General features: G+C 43.9%; 2 protein-coding genes and 1 non-coding gene across 20 annotated transcripts in view; 1 reads left to right on the top strand and 2 right to left on the bottom strand.

Annotated features, from left to right (window-relative positions):
* IMMT (inner membrane mitochondrial protein) overlaps positions 1 to 12,103 on the top strand; it is a 48,540-nt gene extending 36,437 nt beyond the window's left edge. For 7 of the 10 annotated variants that reach the window (XM_036435914.2, XM_036435913.2, XM_036435909.2 and 4 more), the window contains 5 exons: positions 4,046 to 4,060; positions 5,351 to 5,574; positions 8,725 to 8,856; positions 10,186 to 10,315; positions 11,172 to 12,103. In XM_036435914.2, the coding sequence (XP_036291807.1) occupies positions 4,046 to 4,060; positions 5,351 to 5,574; positions 8,725 to 8,856; positions 10,186 to 10,315; positions 11,172 to 11,785 (1,115 nt within the window). In that variant the 3' untranslated portion in view covers positions 11,786 to 12,103. The remainder of the gene's footprint in view (positions 1 to 4,045; positions 4,061 to 5,350; positions 5,575 to 8,724; positions 8,857 to 10,185; positions 10,316 to 11,171) is intronic. The other 3 variants (XM_036435915.2, XM_036435911.2, XM_036435919.2) reach the window with 1 other exon arrangement.
* Positions 12,104 to 14,235: 2,132 nt separating this feature from the next.
* The window catches only part of PTCD3 (pentatricopeptide repeat domain 3), a 29,511-nt gene continuing 22,763 nt past the window's right edge, over positions 14,236 to 20,983 (bottom strand). For 5 of the 9 annotated variants that reach the window (XM_036435921.2, XM_036435922.2, XM_045580965.1 and 2 more), the window contains 9 exons: positions 20,484 to 20,512; positions 19,305 to 19,411; positions 18,371 to 18,449; positions 18,181 to 18,271; positions 17,202 to 17,287; positions 16,605 to 16,786; positions 15,351 to 15,392; positions 14,790 to 14,948; positions 14,236 to 14,499 (listed from right to left, as the gene is read on the bottom strand). In XM_036435921.2, the coding sequence (XP_036291814.1) occupies positions 14,415 to 14,499; positions 14,790 to 14,948; positions 15,351 to 15,392; positions 16,605 to 16,786; positions 17,202 to 17,287; positions 18,181 to 18,271; positions 18,371 to 18,449; positions 19,305 to 19,411; positions 20,484 to 20,512 (860 nt within the window). In that variant the 3' untranslated portion in view covers positions 14,236 to 14,414. The remainder of the gene's footprint in view (positions 14,500 to 14,789; positions 14,949 to 15,350; positions 15,393 to 16,604; positions 16,787 to 17,201; positions 17,288 to 18,180; positions 18,272 to 18,370; positions 18,450 to 19,304; positions 19,412 to 20,483; positions 20,513 to 20,983) is intronic. The other 4 variants (XM_036435924.2, XM_036435925.2, XM_036435927.2 and 1 more) reach the window with 3 other exon arrangements.
* On the bottom strand, positions 15,750 to 15,884 carry LOC118717871. Its single transcript, XR_004987631.1, has one exon. It is a non-coding gene; the product is annotated as a small nucleolar RNA SNORD94 (small nucleolar RNA).

Below are 20,983 nucleotides of genomic sequence, written 5' to 3'. Positions count from 1 at the left end.
TGGGGATGTGCCCGCAACCAAGGTACATGCCCTTGACCGGAATCAAACCCGGGACCCTTCAGTCCGCAGGCTGATGCTCTATACACCACTGAGCCAAACTGGTTTCGGCAGTTAAAAATTCTTTTGCTGGTTTTGAAAATGCCAATTACAAAACATGAAAACATTAAAGCAGTTGTTCCCAACTCATTCATTTTTGTTACCTCACCTTCCCTGGAGGACATTGGCGATGCCTGAGGACATTTCTGTTTGCCACATTGGGGGTTGCTACTGGCATCTAGTGGGTACAGGCCACAGACGCTGCTACATATCCTACACTCTACCGCCTAGCCCTTCACAACAAAGAATTAGCTGGCCAGACTGTTAGTAGTAACCAGGTTGAAATACATGGCATTGAAGAAATATATCATGTACAAAGGGAAAGTCCCTACGATGCCATCTCTTATTTATTTTTTTGCACAACCTCCATTTAATCTTTTATTAATTTAATTTGACTTTAAAAAACATTTTTATTGATTTCAGAGATGGGTAGAAAGATAGAACATCAATGATGAGAGGGAATCATCTATCGCACATGTGTCAAACACAAGGCCCGCGGGCCAAATCCGTCCCGCCAGGCCTTGCAATGTGGCCTGCACCTCGGTGTCATCACTGCACTCCGCTGCGTTTCCATCACAATGACAGTTTATGACTGTTCAGTAAACCATTCGGCCCGCGATTTAGGCTGGATTTTAGATTTTGGCCTCTTCTCTGATTGAGTTCGACACCCCTAATCTATCAGCTGCCTTCTGTATGCCTCACACTAGGTATTGAGCCTGCAACCCAAGCATATGCCCTGACCAGGAATCAAACTACGACCTCCTGGTTCATAGGTCAAATCTTAACCACTGAGCCACTCTGGCCTCGCAATTTCTAAAAGATTACATATTCCCGTAATATAAAATTGAAAAGAGACAAATGGCCACTGGTGAAGTTTCCTTTTTCGTGCCCTCAGCCACAGTCTTACTCCCCGTTACTGAGCTTTTGTGTAACTCTGGAGATAGTGAAGTATTCTGTGATTATCCCAGCCCTTAATAGATATCCTCGCCTCTGGAATCTGAGCTCATTTGAGACCTATCCCAAATATGTTAGTACTGGTTTGTGTTATCAGTTATTTTACTCTTATTAGTCTTATTTCCCTAAGTTATAAATGTCCTAGTGATATTCATGTCTAATACTTTTTCTGTGTTCTCCATAGCTGAGCATAAAGTCAAATCCTGTATAATAAAAGGATAATATACAAATTGTCCCCTTGACCAGGAGTTTGACCAGGGGGTAGGGTTGGTCGGCCAACTGCCCTCAGCCCCTCTCCCCCACCAGCCAGGCCCAATGGGCCCCTATAAGGGTGGGCTGCCTGGACCCCACCAGTGCACAAATTTGTGCACTGGGTCTCTAGTATAAAATAATAGCTAACATTCTTGAATGTGCCCGGCCAGCACAGCCATGGGCGAGCCTGAACTCAGCCCCTGTTCCCCACACTCAGCATGCCTTGCCAGCACAGCCAGGTTCGGTGAGCCTGAGAGGGGGCGGTGAAGGATTGAGAACAGACAGACAAGATAAGAAAGCTGGGTCTGGGAGGGATGCTGCTCTCCCTGATGGAGAGCTAGCGACAGTGCCACAGACTACAAGCCAAGTTTATTTTATAGCCAGTTTCCAGGAGGCAAAGTAGGGGAGTGGTCAAGATGTTTACAGCGTTCTCCTGGGATTCGAATCTACTCAGTTACATGCACCTGATGAAGCTTTGTTTCCTTGCTGCACCTCCTGCAGCCCATATCGCTCAGCCACGTGGGACCGCAGGTGTGGACCATAGGTTCGCGCTTACAGCTACAGCCTTTGGTTATAATTGTGCTGGGACTTGCACGTGGCTTTGCCACAGGAGGATAGTGCCCTTATTAGTCCCAGGCCTGAAACTGTCCAAAGGCTGTAGCTCAGGGGTCTTCAAACTTCTCTCATTATGAGAATCACCTGGTGGAGTTGTTAAAACACAGATTCCCGGATCCCAACTATAAGAAGTGCTATCAGGAATCTGTGTTTTAACACCTCCACCAGGTGATTCTCATAATGAGAGAAGTTTGAAGACCCCTGCGTAGCTGCTCTCCACACTTGGGCATTAGTTTATGTCTGGCACTGTGCTCTAATTGCTTCACTGGTATCAACTTATTTAAATTTCATTATAATCCTATGAGGTGTTTTGTTATGCCCATTTTATTTATTTATTTATTTAAAAATATTTTATTGATTTTTTTATAGAGAGGGAGAGAGAGAGAGCTAGAAATGTCAATGAGAGAGAAACATCGGCCAGATGCCTCTTGCACACCCCTCACCAGGGATGTGCCTGCAACCAATGTACATGCCCTTGACCGGAATCGAACCCGGGACCTTTCAGTCCGCAGATCGACGCTCTACTACTGAGCCAAAGCGGTTTCGGCTGTTATGCCCATTTTATAGAAAATTTAGACACAGGTTAAGTAATTTGCCCAAGGTTGGAGATAGAGCCAGGATTTCATTCTTAGCCACTAGCCTCATTGTTCTCTCTCTGCCTTTCAGGTTTTTGAGAAGTGATGTGATTGTAATAAGGAGGAAAATTTATTGAAGTTGAGGGTATAGGGAAGGATGCCTAAGAACAAGGAAGCCAGTTAAAAGCTGTTGGAGTAATCTGAGGGTGAGGGATGAGGGCCTCCTTGTATGTGTGCCAGAAGCACTGAAAATGAAGAATAGGAATAAAACACCATTGCAGTCATCTAGCGATTGATTTGTTGAACCACAAGTTACAGTATCTTGTGAAGTTGATTATGTGAATACTTCCTGATCCAACAGTTCAACTCCTAGATAGATATGTGATCTGGAAGACTCACATGGGTGCCAGGAGAGTCCTGAAAATGTTCTTAGCAGCACTGTTTTTAAGAGCAGAAAAACTGGAAACAGCTCATTGTGCCACACATACAGCGGTACAAATGAATGCACCAGAACTCTATGTTTTTCAAACATAGATGTTAAAAACAAAGAGTTGCAGAAATACATAGAGTAGAATACCACTTATATGAAGCTTAAGAATGTGCCATGTATTGTTTAAGGATGCATACAGAGGTAAGTCTAACAAAATGGATGGTAAACACCGCTGTGGGGAAAGAGCGGGGGAGCCATTAGGAAGTTGTCGGGATGGGAGGAAGGGTGCAGGCTGTAAATTGTATTCCCAGGGAGTATCTCCTTTATTGCTTCAAGACTAGTATAGATAGGCACATTTATTTACTAGCATGTGCCATGTGAAGACTGACATATTATTTCTAACCAGATTTCTGGTTGAATATCAGATTAAGTGGCTGAAATTAAGAGTTGTTTTAGATGAGAAATACCTGTACTTGAGCTTTTTGGATCCAAGGATCATACCCAGGATGTAAGGGGCTCATACTGAGAGGCAGGAGAGCTGTGGTTCCCTCTGCTGGCAGGTGCCCGTGCCCGTGCCCGTGGTGGGAAGTATCGTCCAAACTGCAGTGTTCTCCTCCTTACCATTGAATCAGGCTGTCTGGCTATAAGTGTGATTTGTACAGAGACAATGAAACTTTCATGTGAGCTCACGGTTTTCAGATTTCCAAAGAAAAAGATCAACTTCTTAATATTTGAAATGTTAGGAGAAGTCTCGGACTGAGAACAGAGTCAGGACTGTGTCGTAGTGAAATGCCAATGGAGGTGGGGTGAGAGTTACAGCTTCTATGTAAAAACTAAAACTGATTGCTTTAGCAAAAATAGAGATGAGTGCCTAGAAATGAAAACTCATTTTAACTCCTCTTACTTTCTAAGATGTTAAAATTTGCCTTGATTTATATTTTTACAGTCCTTTAAAATTTTAGAGAATAAACTATTATTTTGCTTCCCAATATTAAAATATGTTTTTTCTGTTTGTTTCTCATTCCTTCTTGTTTCCTTTGGGATATTTCTATTTAATTATTAATGATTAATAGCTGAAATATCTATGTCTTTTTTAAAAAACTGTTTTTCTTTTCTTTTATAGCTATTTCTGACTTAGGTGAGTAATTATGTGTCTTTTATGTTTCAAGGCTTTGAGTCTTAAAAGCCTGAAGTATTTTTGTTTTGCTTATGATTCTTAGACTAACCCATCTAAATAATATAAAGTAGAATTATGTTGCATGTGAGAAATCTGATTTGGATATTTTTGTCATCTATGTTCTCTCATCTACAAAAATGTTTCACCAAGTGATTGGAAATCTGTATGGATGTGTGTGTGCGTGTGTGTTTTAAGTTTTTATTTTGTAAAATTGTAAAAAATAAAAAGTCAGAAGAAAACTATAATGAACTCCTATGGACCCATCACCCAACTTCACCAATGATCAACACGTTTAGTTTTGTGTATTTCCACAGCTTATTTTGAAGCAGATTATATTCTATTATTTATACTTTCAGCATAATTTAAAAAAATCCCACTCAATCATTATACCATTAACCATACCTAAAACAGTAATAATTCCTTAATATCATCAAATGTCTATTCAGTGTTCAAATATCCCGTTTTTTATAAAGTGAGTTGTTTTAATTATTCTAGTTGAATAAATCTACAAAGGTTTTACACATGTTGAATTTGGTCAGTAAATCTCTTATCCTCACTTTGTTTTTTGCTTTTTAGTCTTATTATAAAATTGAATCATATATCATGTAGTAATTATCACATTCTGTATTTTGCTATTAGAGCCATAATTCTTAATCTATAGTAACATAGTAAAACACTTTTGGATTATGAAATTAGGGGGAAAGGAGTGTTTATGCCTAAATCAGAGTCTTTGGCCATGAGTACTTTTAAAGCTCTGCAAGTGATTCTGGCTGACAGTTCTGGGTATAGATCACACTCCTAGATAATATCATCTGTTTAATAGTAAAAGTATCAGCACACTTATTGGATGCCTTTTGTGACTAATCATAATCATTTATTTATAAAAGAAAATACAGAAGTGATTCCATATCTAAGCTTTATCGTTAGAGAAAAAATTATGGTGAGCTATTAAGCCAATTTACAATTAGTTCAGATTAGAAGTGTTAATTTGGGTTCCTGGAAAAGAACTTAATATATACTTGAAAGCTGAGCAAAATTACTTTGCTTGGGATTGAAAACACCTTAGTCGTTGGTTAGGAGCTATGAATTTCTGACTGCACTGGAGAATCTAAATCTCTTTTCAAATGTTAGCTACTCTTTGCTTTTCTTTACAGTTGTTAAAGTTAAATTTTATAACCAGTTGAAACAAGTTATCTTGTAGATATGTAGTTTGGTGAAATCATTAACATTTTATTGTGGTTTTCTGTTTAGCTGACAAGCTATCTACCGATGACCTGAACTCCCTGGTTGCTCATGCACATCGTCGCATCGACCAGCTAAACAGAGAGCTGGCAGAGCAGAAAGCCATGGAGAAGCAGCACATTGCGTCAGCCTTGGAGAAACAGAAGCGGGAAGAAAAGCGGGCGTTTGACTCTGCAGTGGCAAAAGCACTAGAACATCACAGGAGTGAGATACAGGCTGAACAGGACAGAAAGGTAGCAGAAACACTTCTACGATTGCCCAATGTTTTTTAAAAACAATTTTTATTCATTTCAGAGAGGAAGGGAGAAGGAGAGATAGAAACATCATAAATGAGAGAGAATCATGGATTGGCTGCCTCCTGCACGCCCCCAACTGGAGATTTAGCCCACAACCAGGGCATGTGCCCTTGACTAGAATCGAGCCTGGCACCTGTCAGTCCGCAGGCTGGTGCTCTATCCACTGAACCAAACCAGCTAGGGTGTGATTGCCTAGCACAGTGGTCGGCAAACTCATTAGTCAACAGAGCCAAATATCAACAGTACAACGATTGAAATTTCTTTTGAGAGCCAAAAACCAACTACTGCGCATGGGCCACGAAGTTTCTGTGGCGCCCACACATGGTATTTTGTGGAAGAGCCACACTCAAGGGGCCAAAGAGCTGCATGTGGCTTGTGAGCAGAAGTTTGCCGACCACTGGCCTAGCATTTAAAGTGAACTAACTCGATTTTCTATCTCTCGAGATAATAGCAGCAGTCACTGACTAAAATACTACATATAAGTCATGCCAACCCACCTCTTGAATGGAGCTTTGGTCCTTGTAGTCAGGACTTCAGGGAAAAGGAGCTGCCAGAGTGCCTTTATGTGGAGCAGGTGCAGAAGTGTAGTAACAAACTGCTGCCACTAGTGTTATCCACTACCTTTCCCAGGCAGCCTCTGCCCCTTAAAGCGGTACTGCAAGAATCTCTGTTAGGTTCTGAGAATATTGTGCTCGGCCAGTGCTTTTAAGTAGTTGGTGTTTGAGTGGGTGGAATTGCTCTTTAGTTTTCTGTCTGAGCACATCATGTGTTACATAGGAGTCTATAGGCTGATTTGGGAACCTGACTATGCATCCAACTCTTGTGTCCTTTCAGCTGCACAGCTGACCACTCCCTCCTCCTCAAAACTCTTCTTTCCCTCCTCCACTAGAACCACATTCTTCTGGCCTTGCTCCCACCTTGCTGGCCACTCCTTGGTCTCCTTTGCTCAGCCTCTCAGATGTTGGCCTGCATTGGCATTGGTTCTGAAACCTACCCATCTAATCTGTCTCCAGGTGCTCTGAACTAGTCCTGTGGCTTTGAAGTGTAAGCATTACCTGTCACCTGAGACATTTATGTTGCTAGCTCCAATATTTGCCTTGCCTTCTAGTTGCCTGGGAGAAGTCCACTTGTCTCCTGCTGGATTCTGTCATTTCCAACTCAGCATATTCACAACGTATTTCTTGATTTTCTCCAATCAGCCTCCCAGCTCCTCCCTCTGCTTGCTTCTCAAATGAACCTACACCTGCCCAGTTGCTCAACAAGAAATCAGCCCAACCTGGTTTGGCTCAGTGGATAGAGCTTTCACCTGCAGAGGGGTCTCAGGTTCGATTCTGGTTAAAGGCATGTACCGTGGTTGCGGGCACATCCCCAGTAGGAGGTGTGCAGGAGGCAGCTGATCAATGTTTCTCTTTCATTGATGTTTGTAACTATCTCTCTCTTCCTTTCTGTAAAAAATCAATATATTTAAAAAAAAAAAATCATGCTTAGTCGTTCCTTCACCAATTGCACATCCAGTCCATCGACAGATCCTACCAGACCTCCAAGTAAATCCCAGATCTCTTCACTTTCTCATTTAAAAAAATATATGTTTTATTGATTTTTCACAGAGAGGAAGAGAGAGGGATAGAGAGTTAGAAACATCGATGAGAGTCATCGATCAGCTGCCTCTTGCACACCCCCTACTGGGGATGTGCCTGCAACCAAGGTACATGCCCTTGACCGGAATCGAACCCGGGACCTTTCAGTCCGCAGGCCGACGCTCTATCCACTGAGCCAAACCGGTCCCGGCACTTTCTCATTCTTTATTCCTATCACTGTTGTCCAGAGTGTCATCTTGACAGGTTCCATGTTTTTATACCCATCTTTTTATGTCTGTTTACACAGGCTAGTAGTCCTTAGGAAACATTCTGATTGGACACCAGGCTGCTGAAAACCTTCACTGAGGTTTTAGTATGAAATCCAGATACTTATCCTGTATCAACAAGGCCTCTAGAGCTTAATCCTGTTGGCTGAGCCACGCTTCCCTACTTCCCAGGGGCCCCCGTTTGTTTTTTGTTTTTTTGTGCGGGCTACCTTGACTGCATGTTTTTCCCTGGAGTCTTTGCTCTGCCTGGTATCTTGTTCAGGTTCCTCTCTAAACCTTTCTTCCAAGTTTGGGTGTCACCTCGGCAACTCCATACCTAAGCCTTCAATCTACTGTAGAGCCTCTATATTTCTCTCTCATACTGCCCTGTTTTCTTAAAAATAAGTATCACAGTTTAAGATGTTCATTTAGTTTATTGTCCGATTGGCTGAACACCACTGCATCTAAGCATATAGTAGGCACTGCCTGCACAGGGCTCCCTCTCCACAAATATTTATACACTAAATGGATTCATTTATTAATTATATTGTTTCTGAGAATAAGCCAGTTAATGAATTGTAGTCAATCAGCATTAAATAACTTGTAACATGACCCAGGGCTAATGGTTAGGCAGGGCTTTTCATAATTTGGTATGATTTGGCCCATGTTGAATCTAAATTAATATAAAATAAGCAGTTTCAAAGAAGTTTTCTTTGTTTAAAAGAGAACGTGTTCAGCAACTGCCAGATATTAATTTTCTTAACAGTTTTCACAGTGGGCGTTATTACTCACGGATGAGAAAGCCAAGGCTTGAGGAGAAACATCGTGTGTGGGGACACACACAAGGTTGTGGTGAAGCTGTGTTCGATCCCAAGTCTCTGTAGTGGTTTTTTTCCCTGTGATCTGGGATTGTTCTTTCTCAAGGGGAGTGTGTGATTAGGGAAATGAGTGTTTGCTTTGTACAGGAGGCAGCCTGGTGATATGGAAGAAACCCAAACTTGGAGCTAGAGAGACTGTTTGAAATTAGATTTTTGCCACAAATATGTGACCTTGTTTGAGTTGCCTTTCAGTGTTCGGCTTTCTGGTTGAGATGAGAAGTAGAAGCACTAGTAAAGATGTGTAGGCTTGTGTGGCACGTCACCGGGGACCAGGGCAGGGAGGCTCTGTCACCATGGTTACTAGTCTCCTCTCCTAAGAGCATAAGTGGAGAACTGGGCACTCATCATTACTGTTTGGTTTCACAGGTAGAGGAAGTCAGAGATGCCATGGAGAATGAAATGAGAACCCAGCTCCGCCGACAGACTGCCGCTCACACTGATCACTTACAAGATGTGCTCAGGGTGCAGGAGCAGGAGCTGAAACAAGAATTCGAACACGTGAGGACCCTTGTAAAGCACTGGCTCCCTTCCCCCTTGCCATTCATAGTGATCTCTCCTTTACTCACTTGAATATGTGTATATTTTAAATATATTTTTATTGACTTTAGAAAGGGAGAAGGGGGAGATAGAAACATCAATGATGAGTGAGAACCATTGATCGGCTGCCTTCTGCACGCCCCCTACTGGGGATCTAGCCTGCAACCTGCGCATATGTCCTGACAGGGAATTGAACCATGACCTCCTTGTTCATAGGTTGACACTTAACCTCTGACCCACACCAGCTGGGCTATTTATATATGGTATTTTAATCCTCACACGAGGATGTTTATTGACTTTAGAGAGGAAGGAGGGGTTGAGAGAGAAACATCAATTGGTTGCCTCTTGTACGTGCCGATAGGATCGAACCCGCAGCCTTTTGGTATATGGGACAACACTACAACCATTTGAGCCCTTTCCTTTTAACGTGCTTTGAATGGCATTCCCTCTGAGGATATGGAAGACGGGGAAGATTGCTAATGGTACCTACCCTTGGAGTGGGGCTTTTGTATATTGCAAAACTCCATTTTACATAAAAGTGTACCTTTGTTATTAATCACGTGTTTTTTTATTTGTCCTGTCACTTGGAGCCCTCAGAGCTTTAAGGAGGGTTAGTACAAGGGGTTTTAGGAATGCAGACACTAATACTTGACACTAAGTCCATTCATCCAGCTCCGTGCAAGGCAGTGCCTGCTGTGTGCTAGAAATCAGTGGTGCTCAAGGCAGACCATCAGGTAGAACAAATCGTCAGACAAAAGGGACATGTGATTGTGATACTTGTTTTTTAGAAAGTAGGTAGGACACTGTGAAGGAATTGACACTGCATCACCCCATAAACTCCTGTGATTGTGTGGTAGTTCCTAGATTTTACATTTGAGGAAACCTCCCAGAAAGGTTAAGTTTGGAAATCATTAGGATACCTTTAATCATAATTAGTTTCTGCTCAGGTCCTTTATAATATAGAGGATATTGAATACAAGTTAATTATTATATTTGTGTACAATTACTTTCTAAACTATTTTCTCATTTTCATAGCCTCTTTCTTCTGCTAGTCTGCCTCTAATGTTAGCTTTTATTAGTAAATTTGTATAAAGTTACGGATTAGGAGTCTTAGGAAATTCTGAGAACAAACACACAATGTAGGTGTTTCACAACAACTACTTTGAGACTTAAAAGGCCCCCTTTGCTTTTGGAGATAAGCAAGCAGTTGCTGGAAGACTTTAGTGTCCCAATAAGTGATGTGCATTGTGGGAGCATCGACTCTTCTGTACACTGTTTGTTTTACTTTAGGACCTGAATGAAAAACTTGCTGAACAAGAATTAGAATTCCGTCGGCTCAGTCGGGAGCAAGTTGACAACTTTACTATGGATATAAACACTGCCTATGCCAGACTGAGAGGAATCGAACAGGCTGTTCAGAGTGAGTCCTCGGGCCTCTTACATCGTTATGAGGATGGTGGGATATATGCATCAACATGAGGGCACACAAGATGAGGTCACTGTAATAAACTTTATTAATTTGTTAGAAAATTAGCCCCAGATCTGGTAAATTTGGAACATAGAGCATTGTGGGAGGAAACTTAAAAGAATCTGAACATTAAAGGAAGTTGACAGACGTGAGCTTACCATTTACAAGGCATTTTACCCAACATGTTTTGGTTGTCACGTGTCCTGATGGCGGAAAAAGGTCAGCGAGATCACGTGCTTGCCTCCAGGCCATGCGACTTGGCGATGTGCTGGTCCCACTCACCAGACGGACCGCAGTTATGCCGAGGCCTCCACATTGAAAGGGAAATCTTAATAATGGAAATGTTGCTAAAAAGGGTTTCTTTGGGGTGGGTGTTACGGAATCTTGTCAGATAAGTAGTCCATTAAGTATATTTGAAGTCTTCCATTCCTTTTTGGGAAGTTTTGGTGGCCTTAGCCTAATTTAAATGTTTCCTTCTCAAACATTTTACAGATAAACATCTGAATTACATGCCATGCACTGTCCTGGATGTCCCAGAAAGGAGACTGGGTTGTGCTATGCACGCACATTGGTTTTCTCCAGGGCCTTAGGAAAAACAAGTCCTCACCCAATGGTCGTGGCTCGTTGCCTCCCCTGGAGAGGCCAGCCAGGAAAGGACACTCCAGAAATAAGTGGTGGGTGGCTTGGAGGAGGCTTTCTGGTCCCAATTTCCCCATGTGTGGACTTAGCTTATTGAAGGTACATCATTTCTCTGCACATAAGGATACTAATCGAGTGGAAAGAAAAATGTTTGTCTTTTTCTTCATAGGTCACGCGGCTGCTGAAGAAGAGGCCAGAAAAGCCCACCAACTCTGGCTCTCGGTGGAGGCACTCAAGTACAGCATGAAGACGGCATCTGCAGAACTGCCCACTGTCCCCCTGGGTAGTGCCGTCGAGGCCATCAAAGCCACCTGTTCTGATAGTGAATTTGCCCAAACTTTAACCGCAGCGATCCCTCCAGAGTCCCTGACCCGTGGGGTGTACAGTGAAGAGACCCTTAGAGCCCGTTTCTATGCTGTCCAAAAACTGGCCCGGAGAGTAGCAATGATTGATGAAACCAGAAATAGCTTATACCAGTACTTCCTCTCCTACTTGCAGTCCCTGCTCCTATTCCCGCCTCAGCAACTGAAGCCACCAGTGGAGCTCTCCCCTGAGGATATAAACACGTTTAAGCTACTGTCGTATGCCTCCTACTGCATTGAGCATGGTGACCTGGAGCTGGCGGCGAAGTTTGTCAATCAGCTGAAAGGGGAGTCCAGACGAGTGGCGCAGGACTGGCTGAAGGAAGCCCGGATGACTCTAGAAACTAAACAGATAGTGGAAATCCTGACGGCGTACGCCAGTGCTGTAGGAATAGGAACCACTAGAGTGCAGCAAGAGTAAGCCTCAGGAGTTTTGTCAGAGGAAGTCAACAGGGAAACATGAAGGATTAGCAGCAGGGTCCCAGAATTGTCTAGAAAGGAACAGGTTACAAATGCTGTTCTAAATGTTAACACCTGTTGCATTTATATTATTTCCACTTGCTATCATGTAGTGAACTCCAGGAGTACTTCCTTTGCAACTTGTGTAATAACATTTTCTGTTTTTCAGGTTTTACTGATCAGGCTTGTGAGCCAATCAAAATGATGTTTGTGATCCCTATTATATTTGATTTTGCCCCTGGAGCAAACTGAATAAAACAGATGAAAACCGAGTAGCTTATCCCTTTCTAAAAAGTATCATTTCTAGCTTGTACGTATAGAAAATTTCTTTGGGAAGCAGCAACAGCAGAGGTGGGAAGTCCTTTGCACTCAATTCTGGGCCCAGAAATCCAAGGGTTCTTGGTGACAAATTCATTCCTGCTGGTCAAACTCAAGAGTGATGTACAAGCCAAAATGCCAAATATATTTAGAGGTAGATTGTTCCAGTGATTCAAAGGCACTAGAAATTTAGGGTGCCCCCTCCCAAAATGTATACACATTTAACAGCTGATATCTCAATTTTTAAAACGAACTGTATGTTAATAAACACTGACTTTATAATCATTCAAACTGTATACATTTTTTGGGGGACATCCTGTAGTATATATCCCCAAATTTTTGATTGGTACTACAGGAAAGTTTGTTTCATTTTGGGACCCAACACAGTGTACCACTTGATATTTGGCCAGGAGAGGTCTTCATAAGAACCACGGGGAAAGGGCCGAGTTAGCAGAGCTTCCAGGTAGCCAGGTTCTTCTCTTTGGAGTTGCAAACCAAGACCAAAATGCTAATCTCAAATCTGTCCTTCAGCTCATTTGCTTTGATGGGTCAAGGAGCTAATGACACAATGCGCATGAATGCATAAGCAGCTAACTACTGTAACCCCACCCCCAGTCCCTCAGGTGCTTTAAACTGACATTCTAACAGGGGTCCTCAAACTTTTTAAAGTGGGGGCCAGATCACGGTCCCTCAGAGAGCTGGAGGGCCGGACTATATCAACTACTAATTCCTACTGTAACACCTCGGCTGCGCTCACTGCCCAAAAAACCTGGCGGGCCGGATCTGACTCCTCTGCGGGCCGCATGTGGCCCGCAGCCGTAGTTTGAAGACGCCTGTATCTAGGAGAAAACATGAGCCAACACTTAGGGTTCTGAGGACAGGAATGTTCCCTGGCCTAGTGAGGATGGTCGAGTTGGGATCAGACAGGAACACAGTGCAGTGCCTAGGAATGGCAGCCCTGCAGGGGAGCATGAAGGTGCTCACCTGCGAGAACTCCTGGGGTCCTCAGTGCACCTGGGAGCCAGTGAGCAAAGCAGCCTGCAGTAAAGAATCCCTTGTGAAGGTAAGCACACTCACCCAAGCTTCATGTTTATGTCAGCTTCCACATTTCAAAGTCATGGTAAGAGACAGATGCTAGAAGTAGAGGCAAGCCTAACTTGATTACAGCAACACACAATCATGTTTAGACATTTCAATCGGCTTGTTGGGACAAGCCCATTTATTTCAGAGGGAGAGGGAGGGAAAAAACATCAATGAGGAGGATTGTTGATTTACTGGCTGCCTCCTGCACACTGCACCAAGCCTGCCACCCAGGCATGTACCCTTGACCAGAATTGAATCTGGGACCCATTGGTCTTCAGGACACCGAGCCAAACCGGCTGGGCAGGACAAGCCCTTCTAGACATTGTGATTACAGCACAGCATAGGTGCCCAGACAAAATGTGGACAGGAGAAAGGAGGGGATGGAACACTGTGCCAGCCCCATCTAAGGGAAGACTGGCAAAGGCTGTGTAACAATAATGGAAATACATACACATGGACATTGGCTATTTATTTACAACCTTCATTTTCCCAGTTGTGCAGTCTAAACTATTGCCATTGTCAGTTTTCCCCATACAAATATCCCTGAAATTGGATATTATTAATCCAGTATCAGAAGTGATATAATTGTAGGCAAATCTCCTTTAGACACCTTCTCTAAGGAAGTACCAGCATCACAGCATCAGCTGACAGAAGCTCGAGTTCAGTACAGGGGCGAATGAACCACACTGATGAAGCAGTGTCAGGTCGGCAGGCAGGCCTCACAGGTGTGCAGAGATGCTGCAATCAGGAGCTATGCACCTCACAATGTGGATCCAAAGAACAAAATGGTAGCGCTGCTTCTGTTTAAATTAGGGGTGTCAAACTCAATCAGAGAAGGGGCCAAAATCTAAAATCCAGCCTAAATCGCGGGCCGAATGGTTTACTGAACAGTCATAAACTGTCATTGTGATGGAAACACAGCGGAGTGCAGTGATGACAGTGTGGTGCGGGCCACATTGCAAGGCCTGGCGGGACGGATTTGGCCCGCGGGCCTTGTGTTTGACACATGTGGTTTAAATCATAACCTTGAATGGATGTTATCTAAAGTATCAAATATAGAATAGAACCTTTAAATAGGTTAGTGTTGTAGCAATTATATTTCAAAGTTCACCAAACCTATATTCTTGTTTCATTCACATCCTGTGGCCTAACATCCTATGCTAGACCACAGCTTCCTGACTGAACCACTTTTATTTGCCTCCTCTGCTGTCACTGTCGCTGTCACTGCTGCTGTCACCATCGCTGTCATAGGCAGTCAGGTATCCCAGGGCTTCCCTGTAAGGAAAATAAACACATTGCACTGCAATTCAGTCTTGGGGCGGGGAATTCTGCTGCTTCACTAAACCATATTAACAAAGGAAAAGGGTCCTACAGGCAAATGTACAGGGTCCCTGACACTGAAACTATTGTTAAATCAACACTTGCTGATGCTCTGCAAAGAAAGGAAACCAAAGGGGTGGTATAAAGCTATAACATTTGAACGGGCAGATTCAGATTTGGCCATTTGAATGGTCTGCTCCATCCCGATAATGTCCCCTCATGGGGCCAATACAGTAGCCACTTACTTTTGCTCCTGGCTGAGTGCAAAGTCAGCCATCACTCTCTTGGTGAGGCTCTCACAGACTGGTAAGCTGAAGGCACCCGCCAGCTGCACTATCTCAATGGCCTGGGCAGGGCTGTTGGATGCTTTCGCACTGTCCATAAACTCATTCAGCAGCTCGCTCCTGCAAAGGAAAGGCAGGATGTCAACATTCCTCAACTGAACCCTAACCACCCACTCACAGCTGTATGTGCAGAATCCAGCATCTTGGAAAGTACAATCAAAATCCTCAACTAGAGCCTTGGAGGCAAAGTTGCATAAAGTCTCATGTTAACGGGCCAAAGAAAAGGAACAGACGCTGTGCCTTTCCTGGGGGCCGGTCAATGTCGCCCGGCGCTGTGACCACTGGTCACAGGCAATAAGCCCACGCCTGCCTGGAGGGGCGAGCGACTGTCCGTGTGCTTGCCTATCAGCAGAGCGCCCAACTGCTGCGGCTGAGGTGCGTGAGGAAATTCCAATCACCCCACAGACGTTAAGCCCATTTGAGGATGTACCTAGGCAGGCAGGCCTGTTACCTTCAACTTACCGAGGGATCTTATTATGCTTCCTGAAAAGCCCCAGCATTTTCCTGTTGGAGAGGAAGAGAAAGGCTATGAAGCTGTGGAACTGAAGGCAGTCCTCAGAGATGAGCTGTGCTTCCACCTCATCTGTGAGCTCCATGGCTCCGGTCTGTCCCTCACTCACCTCAGGGGCTTCAGCGGCCTCCTCCCAAACCTCGTGTGTGTGCCTGACAAGTTTCACAGGTAAGTCTGAATGTTGCTGGAGAGAGCTGCGGGGTATGTCCTCTGGGAGGACCCCTGCAGCCCTCCGGGGAGGGGATGCATCCTACAGGCAGCTAGAAGACAGGGGTGCACTAGAGTGTGACCTCCTACCTCTCTTGCCATCCAGTAACAGTTCCGTGTGTTCTAAAATTACATACGAAGAGCAGGCTCAGATCGAGGCATGTCTCATGTACATGCTCGCCACCACCCTGCCACACGCAGAATGGAGGAGAAACACATACATTCAGCTCCCATGATTCAGCTGAGGTCCGTACCCCTGCGCCAATCATCACAGCCTGATTCATAACAAGTGTGTCTCCAACCTGCCTGAGGTCACAAATCGGAGCGTCAGTCTCTGACTAGCAGCAGAGGTCATGTGTGTGATCCTCTGTCCTGGAGATGGTGCAGTGTGTTCACATTAAGTTCCTTTCTTGTGCTGAAGCAGTGCACACGGTATGCCTCTCACTAACTCTCAGAACTAACATTCCCATCCAATGGGGATGGCACCTACATAGGATTCTGCTGACTCCTCCGCAGAAGGGCTCCAAGCACAAACACTGAAATTAGTGTGGCACAAGCAAAGGCGAGCTCTGGTCAAGGCATATTTAATACATCCTGGTAAATGCCACTGTCCTGAAATCCAAGTCCACAGTCTACATTTTAAGTTGGGTTGTAGGGGAAATACTTAAATAAACCAAATGCCCAAAACACTTGCAAAACTACAATTAATTGATCACTTTACTCTATCCAAGTGGACAGACAAGTGACTTACTTGCCCAGACAGAAAGGTCATAATGGAAAGAAAATTAGCCCCCTGTTCTCTTAACCACATATAGTGAGAGGTCTTCTTCCAAAAGTTTGCTTTTCAGTTTTTTTTTGCAAGTTCTCATAGAAAAACCTTTTGACTCCTGATAAACAATACATCATACAGCCAAATCTGAGACTCTCCTGACCAGGGTGAATGTCCGCTGAGATGCAAGCACAGTGCTTCTAGCTGCCACGCGTGGGAATGGACTCACCAGGCGTCCTGGGTCCTCCCAGCCCGGAGGAAGAGGACAGCTATGCAGTTCAGAGCGCTGGCCGGCCAGTGCGGAGCAGTCTGCCTGGCATCCTGACTTTCGAAAGTAGACTTGATGTCTGCGGCACAGTCAGCGAACGCCTCCTGAAGCTGAGAAAAAGGCTGCACAGTCAGAACTGCTAACTGGTTTGGTGAGAACTGAAGTTCAAGAGACTCCAGAGGACCAAGAACAGCGTCTAAGCAGTGCCCATGTGAACACATCACATCCGTAGCGCACAAGTAAAATGGGAAAAATAAGCGCATGCCCTGGGGCAAACCAGCGCCTTCTTTCTAGACAGATATTCTAGTTTCAGGCGAGCTGCTACCGCCAGGACAGAAAGAAGCCACTTCCATGTTGCTTGTTCTGGATGTCAGGAACAAGAGTGGCTTATAGAACTGGTGTTCTGCTAATGGCTGGGGAGGTTGAGGTGTGTAATTCAAACCTGGGTGTAGATGGCAGAATTCACCACAATGTCAGATGGAGTCAGAGAAGGTACCCTCCAGGGCCCTCAGAGTCAGAGCATACACCCATGCTGACACGAAACGGGCACACACCTACCTCTGCAGGCTGCCGATCCCTGGCCATCAGCATCAGCATCTCTTCTTTCAGTTCGCTGCGGAAAGCGTGACCACATTCTTTACTATCTTGAAACAAAAAAGGAATGCAGAGGGAAGTGATCACCATCATGGACGGCCAGTCCTCCCCGGCGGACTTCACCTATTGTCAGCTGTCACCCATACTTTCAGTGGGTAAACTTAAGCTGCTGACATGATCTATTCCAGGTTTATTTCAGGCAAGAAATGCAGAAAACTAGCCGCTGGTCAGTATTAACAGTAGATAAGAGACCAGCGAAAGCTATGCCTGCTCCTGGCCCAATGTTAACATAGCGGGCACACTACACTTGAGCTGCACCAGCTCTAAATGGTAAGATCCTGCTTTACAGCATTTAAGAACTGCCAGTGACCTTTTATATATAATCATTAGTGCAGGCTTATGAAGTAGAAGGCAGGGCTATAGCCTCAGTGTCTCAGACATGGAAACTTGAGGCAGATAGAAACTTACTTTGTGATCAGCATCTTCTGTAGCCAGTTCATACACATACCCCCCCTTCCCAACCCCCCCACAGAATCAGGGCTGTTTCCCAGAAACGTAAGTATCACTGTCTGCCTAGGAAGAGAACCAGTGGTGAAAAGAAACATGGCAGAGAGGGACAGGCCTTGGGGTTTGAAGCCTGCATTTACTTTTAGGGTGTGCTACATAATTAGCATGGATTCTAATCTTCCCTTTGTCTTATCACACAACAGGTACCCAAAACCTAGCCGTTTCCTGTCGCTAAGGAACTACTTTAGGCCATTTAAAAAGTATTTTACTCATGCAATTTAATATGCAACATAAGCAAGTGATTGTGAAATAAAACAACTAATAAATTCAATTTAGTTAAAAATGGAAGTTTCCATCCCTAACAATGTTAACATGTTTGTTAACCCCAATGCAGGACAAGGACGTGAGATGGGTCTGGACACACAGCTGCACTGACCTCTCCAAATCTGAGGAATCATGTCTAGCCTGTTGGCCACATCCAGTGCCTGGAGCAGATCGATCAATGCTTGGGAATGGGGGAAGAAGACCTGGTTAAGAGAAATACAAATACATTAAAAAATATTAACCAGCAAAGATAACAAAAAAGACATATACAATGACCCATGAGAAATAATGAGTCATCTTACCGAAGGTATCAGGTCCTTATACCATTTCAAGGTGACGTCAATTTGTTCCATGAGACAAAGCAAACTGAAGAACTTGGAACTGCAATGAATAAGTATGTTTAGTCTAAAATCCCTAACAAGAGCAGAACGATTAAATTAAAGCATCATTGTATGAGTATGTGACACAAAATTTACAAATAATTGACATATTACAGAAAAATTTCAAGTAAAATGGGCCCACGCTTAACCCAGGAGGTGCTAACTGCTGTCCGGCCTTCCCGATGAATACCGCTCACCCCCACTGGCCCTACAACTGCCGCCTCTCGTATTCTCAGAGGCTCACGGGAGTGGACAGTATCATATTCACTTTAAAGATTCAGTGTGAAGAATGGGTTGGGCATACAGAAGACAATCACCACATACCTAGTAACAAGCCAATTCCTTAAGTTCTTGTTTTTATCTGCCTAAAAGAAAATCCATTTAAGAAGCCTCATTGTGCCCTGGCCGGGTGGCTCAGTTGGTTGAGCGTTGTCCCGTACACCAAAAGGTTGTGGGTTCGATTCCCAGTTGGGACGCTAAGGGAGACAACTGATGGATGTTTCTCTCAGGTCAATGTTTTTCTCCCTCTCTCTAATCAATAAAAACATATCCTCGGTGAGGTTTAAGGGAAAGAAGGATGAAATCTTTAGGGACCGTCACTGCTGTAAAGTTAAAAAATATAAAATAGGAGGGCATACGGGAAAAAGATGTGTGTTTCATGTCACAAAGGAACTCAATGCGGCCACCAGCTTTACTTCCCAGGGCTCCACCCACAGGTACTGCTGAGTCAGGGCCATGCTGCCTGAAATCAGAGATGAACAGGGAGGGCCACCACCAGCCTCCTGCACGCAGATTCACCTACAGGATGCACCAAGGTGCTCAATCAATGCCAAAGGATACAGATTAACACACTTACTAATAGAAATTACGCCGATGATCCGGTCCAATGAATTTCCGGTTGTCTCCAGTGTTTAAAAGGCCATGTACTTGGTAAGCAAGTTCTAGATCTCTGAGAGAGGAGCACTGAAAATTTGTAGGTAATAAGCATCATTCTTAGAGATTGTTAGCAGCCAAACACCCGCTCATTGCATTAAAAAAACAGTATAGTTACTTGTGGGAACATTTATGCTGATTCAACTATTACTGGTTCACACCAAATGAGATAAAAGAAATTGGGGGAAGGGGCAACCTTAAACCAACCCCCAAGTTCTATGAAATTTAAAGCAAAATGATTTTGACCTAGTAAGTGTATCTTTAGAAATCAATCCTATGAAAACACGAGGGCCCTTGAGAGACAGTGTACAAGCAGAGAGCCCATGAAACGACTCCAAACCCAGCACAAGAGAGCGGAGTAAACTGGTCCTTCTGCCTGTGAAACCCTGAACTGCTCTGAACAAACACAGCACATGGAAATGTGTCAGCGTGCACTCTGCACACGGAGGCAAAGGCCAGAAGGACACACACTGAACTGTGAAGCAGTGCTCCTCAGGGAGCAGGATATGCTATTTATTCCGAAGCTGCCTAAAGTTTTTCCTATATTGGCAGGATAAAATGAGAAAATAATTTAATAACAGCCACCATCAGTGTAAGATGTTACCAACAGGCAAATATGAAATACTCTAAAACCTTATCTGAACGAAGGTATAAAAAAAGACAAGAATACAATAAACAAAGGGTAGAGATATAATGTGATTTAGTACAGATTTTAGAAAAAGGAAGAGCCAAAGACATCAACAGGCCTGGCAGGTGTGGCTGAACGGTTGAGCGTTGACCCATGAACCGGGAGGTCACGGTTCGATTCCAGACAAGGGCACATGCCTGGGCTGTGGGCTCGATCCCCAGTAGAGGGTGTGCAGGAGGCAGCAGGTAATAATTCTCTCTCATCATTAATGTTTCCATTCCTTTCTCCCCCTCATCCTTCCTTTCTGAAATGAATAAAAACTTTTTTTTTTTTTTTTTTTTTAAATAGACATCAATAGAAGAGTCCGGAAGAAAAAGAATCAGGTAGAGGCCTCTCCCACCACTTTAATCACAGACGAATTTAGGAAATGGGTTAAAAGAAAAAGTTAAATAACAAACAACAAATGATACTTACAACTTTCATGGCTGACTGAAAAAACATATCTGAAAATAAAAATTCAGAAGAGCCTTGGTTATGCTAGATAAAATATATTTTCAAGTATTTAATAAAAATTGTAACAAAAATACAGCAATGTATAAGATAAACCCGAAGAAATAAAAACGCAAGTGGGGGTGGGTGGGGTAGGAGGATCCAAGATGGGGGCGGAGGTAAACACCTAAACTGCTTCCTCGCACAACAATTTCAAATCTACAACTAAAAGACAGGACATCTGCTGAAACCGGTTTGGCTCAGTGGATAGAGCCTCGGTCTGCGAACTGAAGGGTCCCAGGTTCGATTCCGGTCAAGGGCATGTGCACTGGTTTTGGGCACATCTCCACTGGGGGTGGTGTGCAGGAGGCAGCTAGTCGATGTTTCTCTCTCATTGACGTTTCTAGCTCTCTATCCCGCTCCCTTCCTCTCTGTGGAAAAAGCAATAAAAATATATTAAAGAAGAAGAAGAAGAAGAAGAAGAA

Source organism: Pipistrellus kuhlii, unplaced genomic scaffold, assembly GCF_014108245.1.
Source record: "Pipistrellus kuhlii isolate mPipKuh1 unplaced genomic scaffold, mPipKuh1.p scaffold_m20_p_13, whole genome shotgun sequence".
NCBI classification, from domain to species: domain Eukaryota; kingdom Metazoa; phylum Chordata; class Mammalia; order Chiroptera; family Vespertilionidae; genus Pipistrellus; species Pipistrellus kuhlii.
Note: the sequence above shows the minus strand (reverse complement) of the source record. Positions and strands in the feature narration are given on the sequence as shown.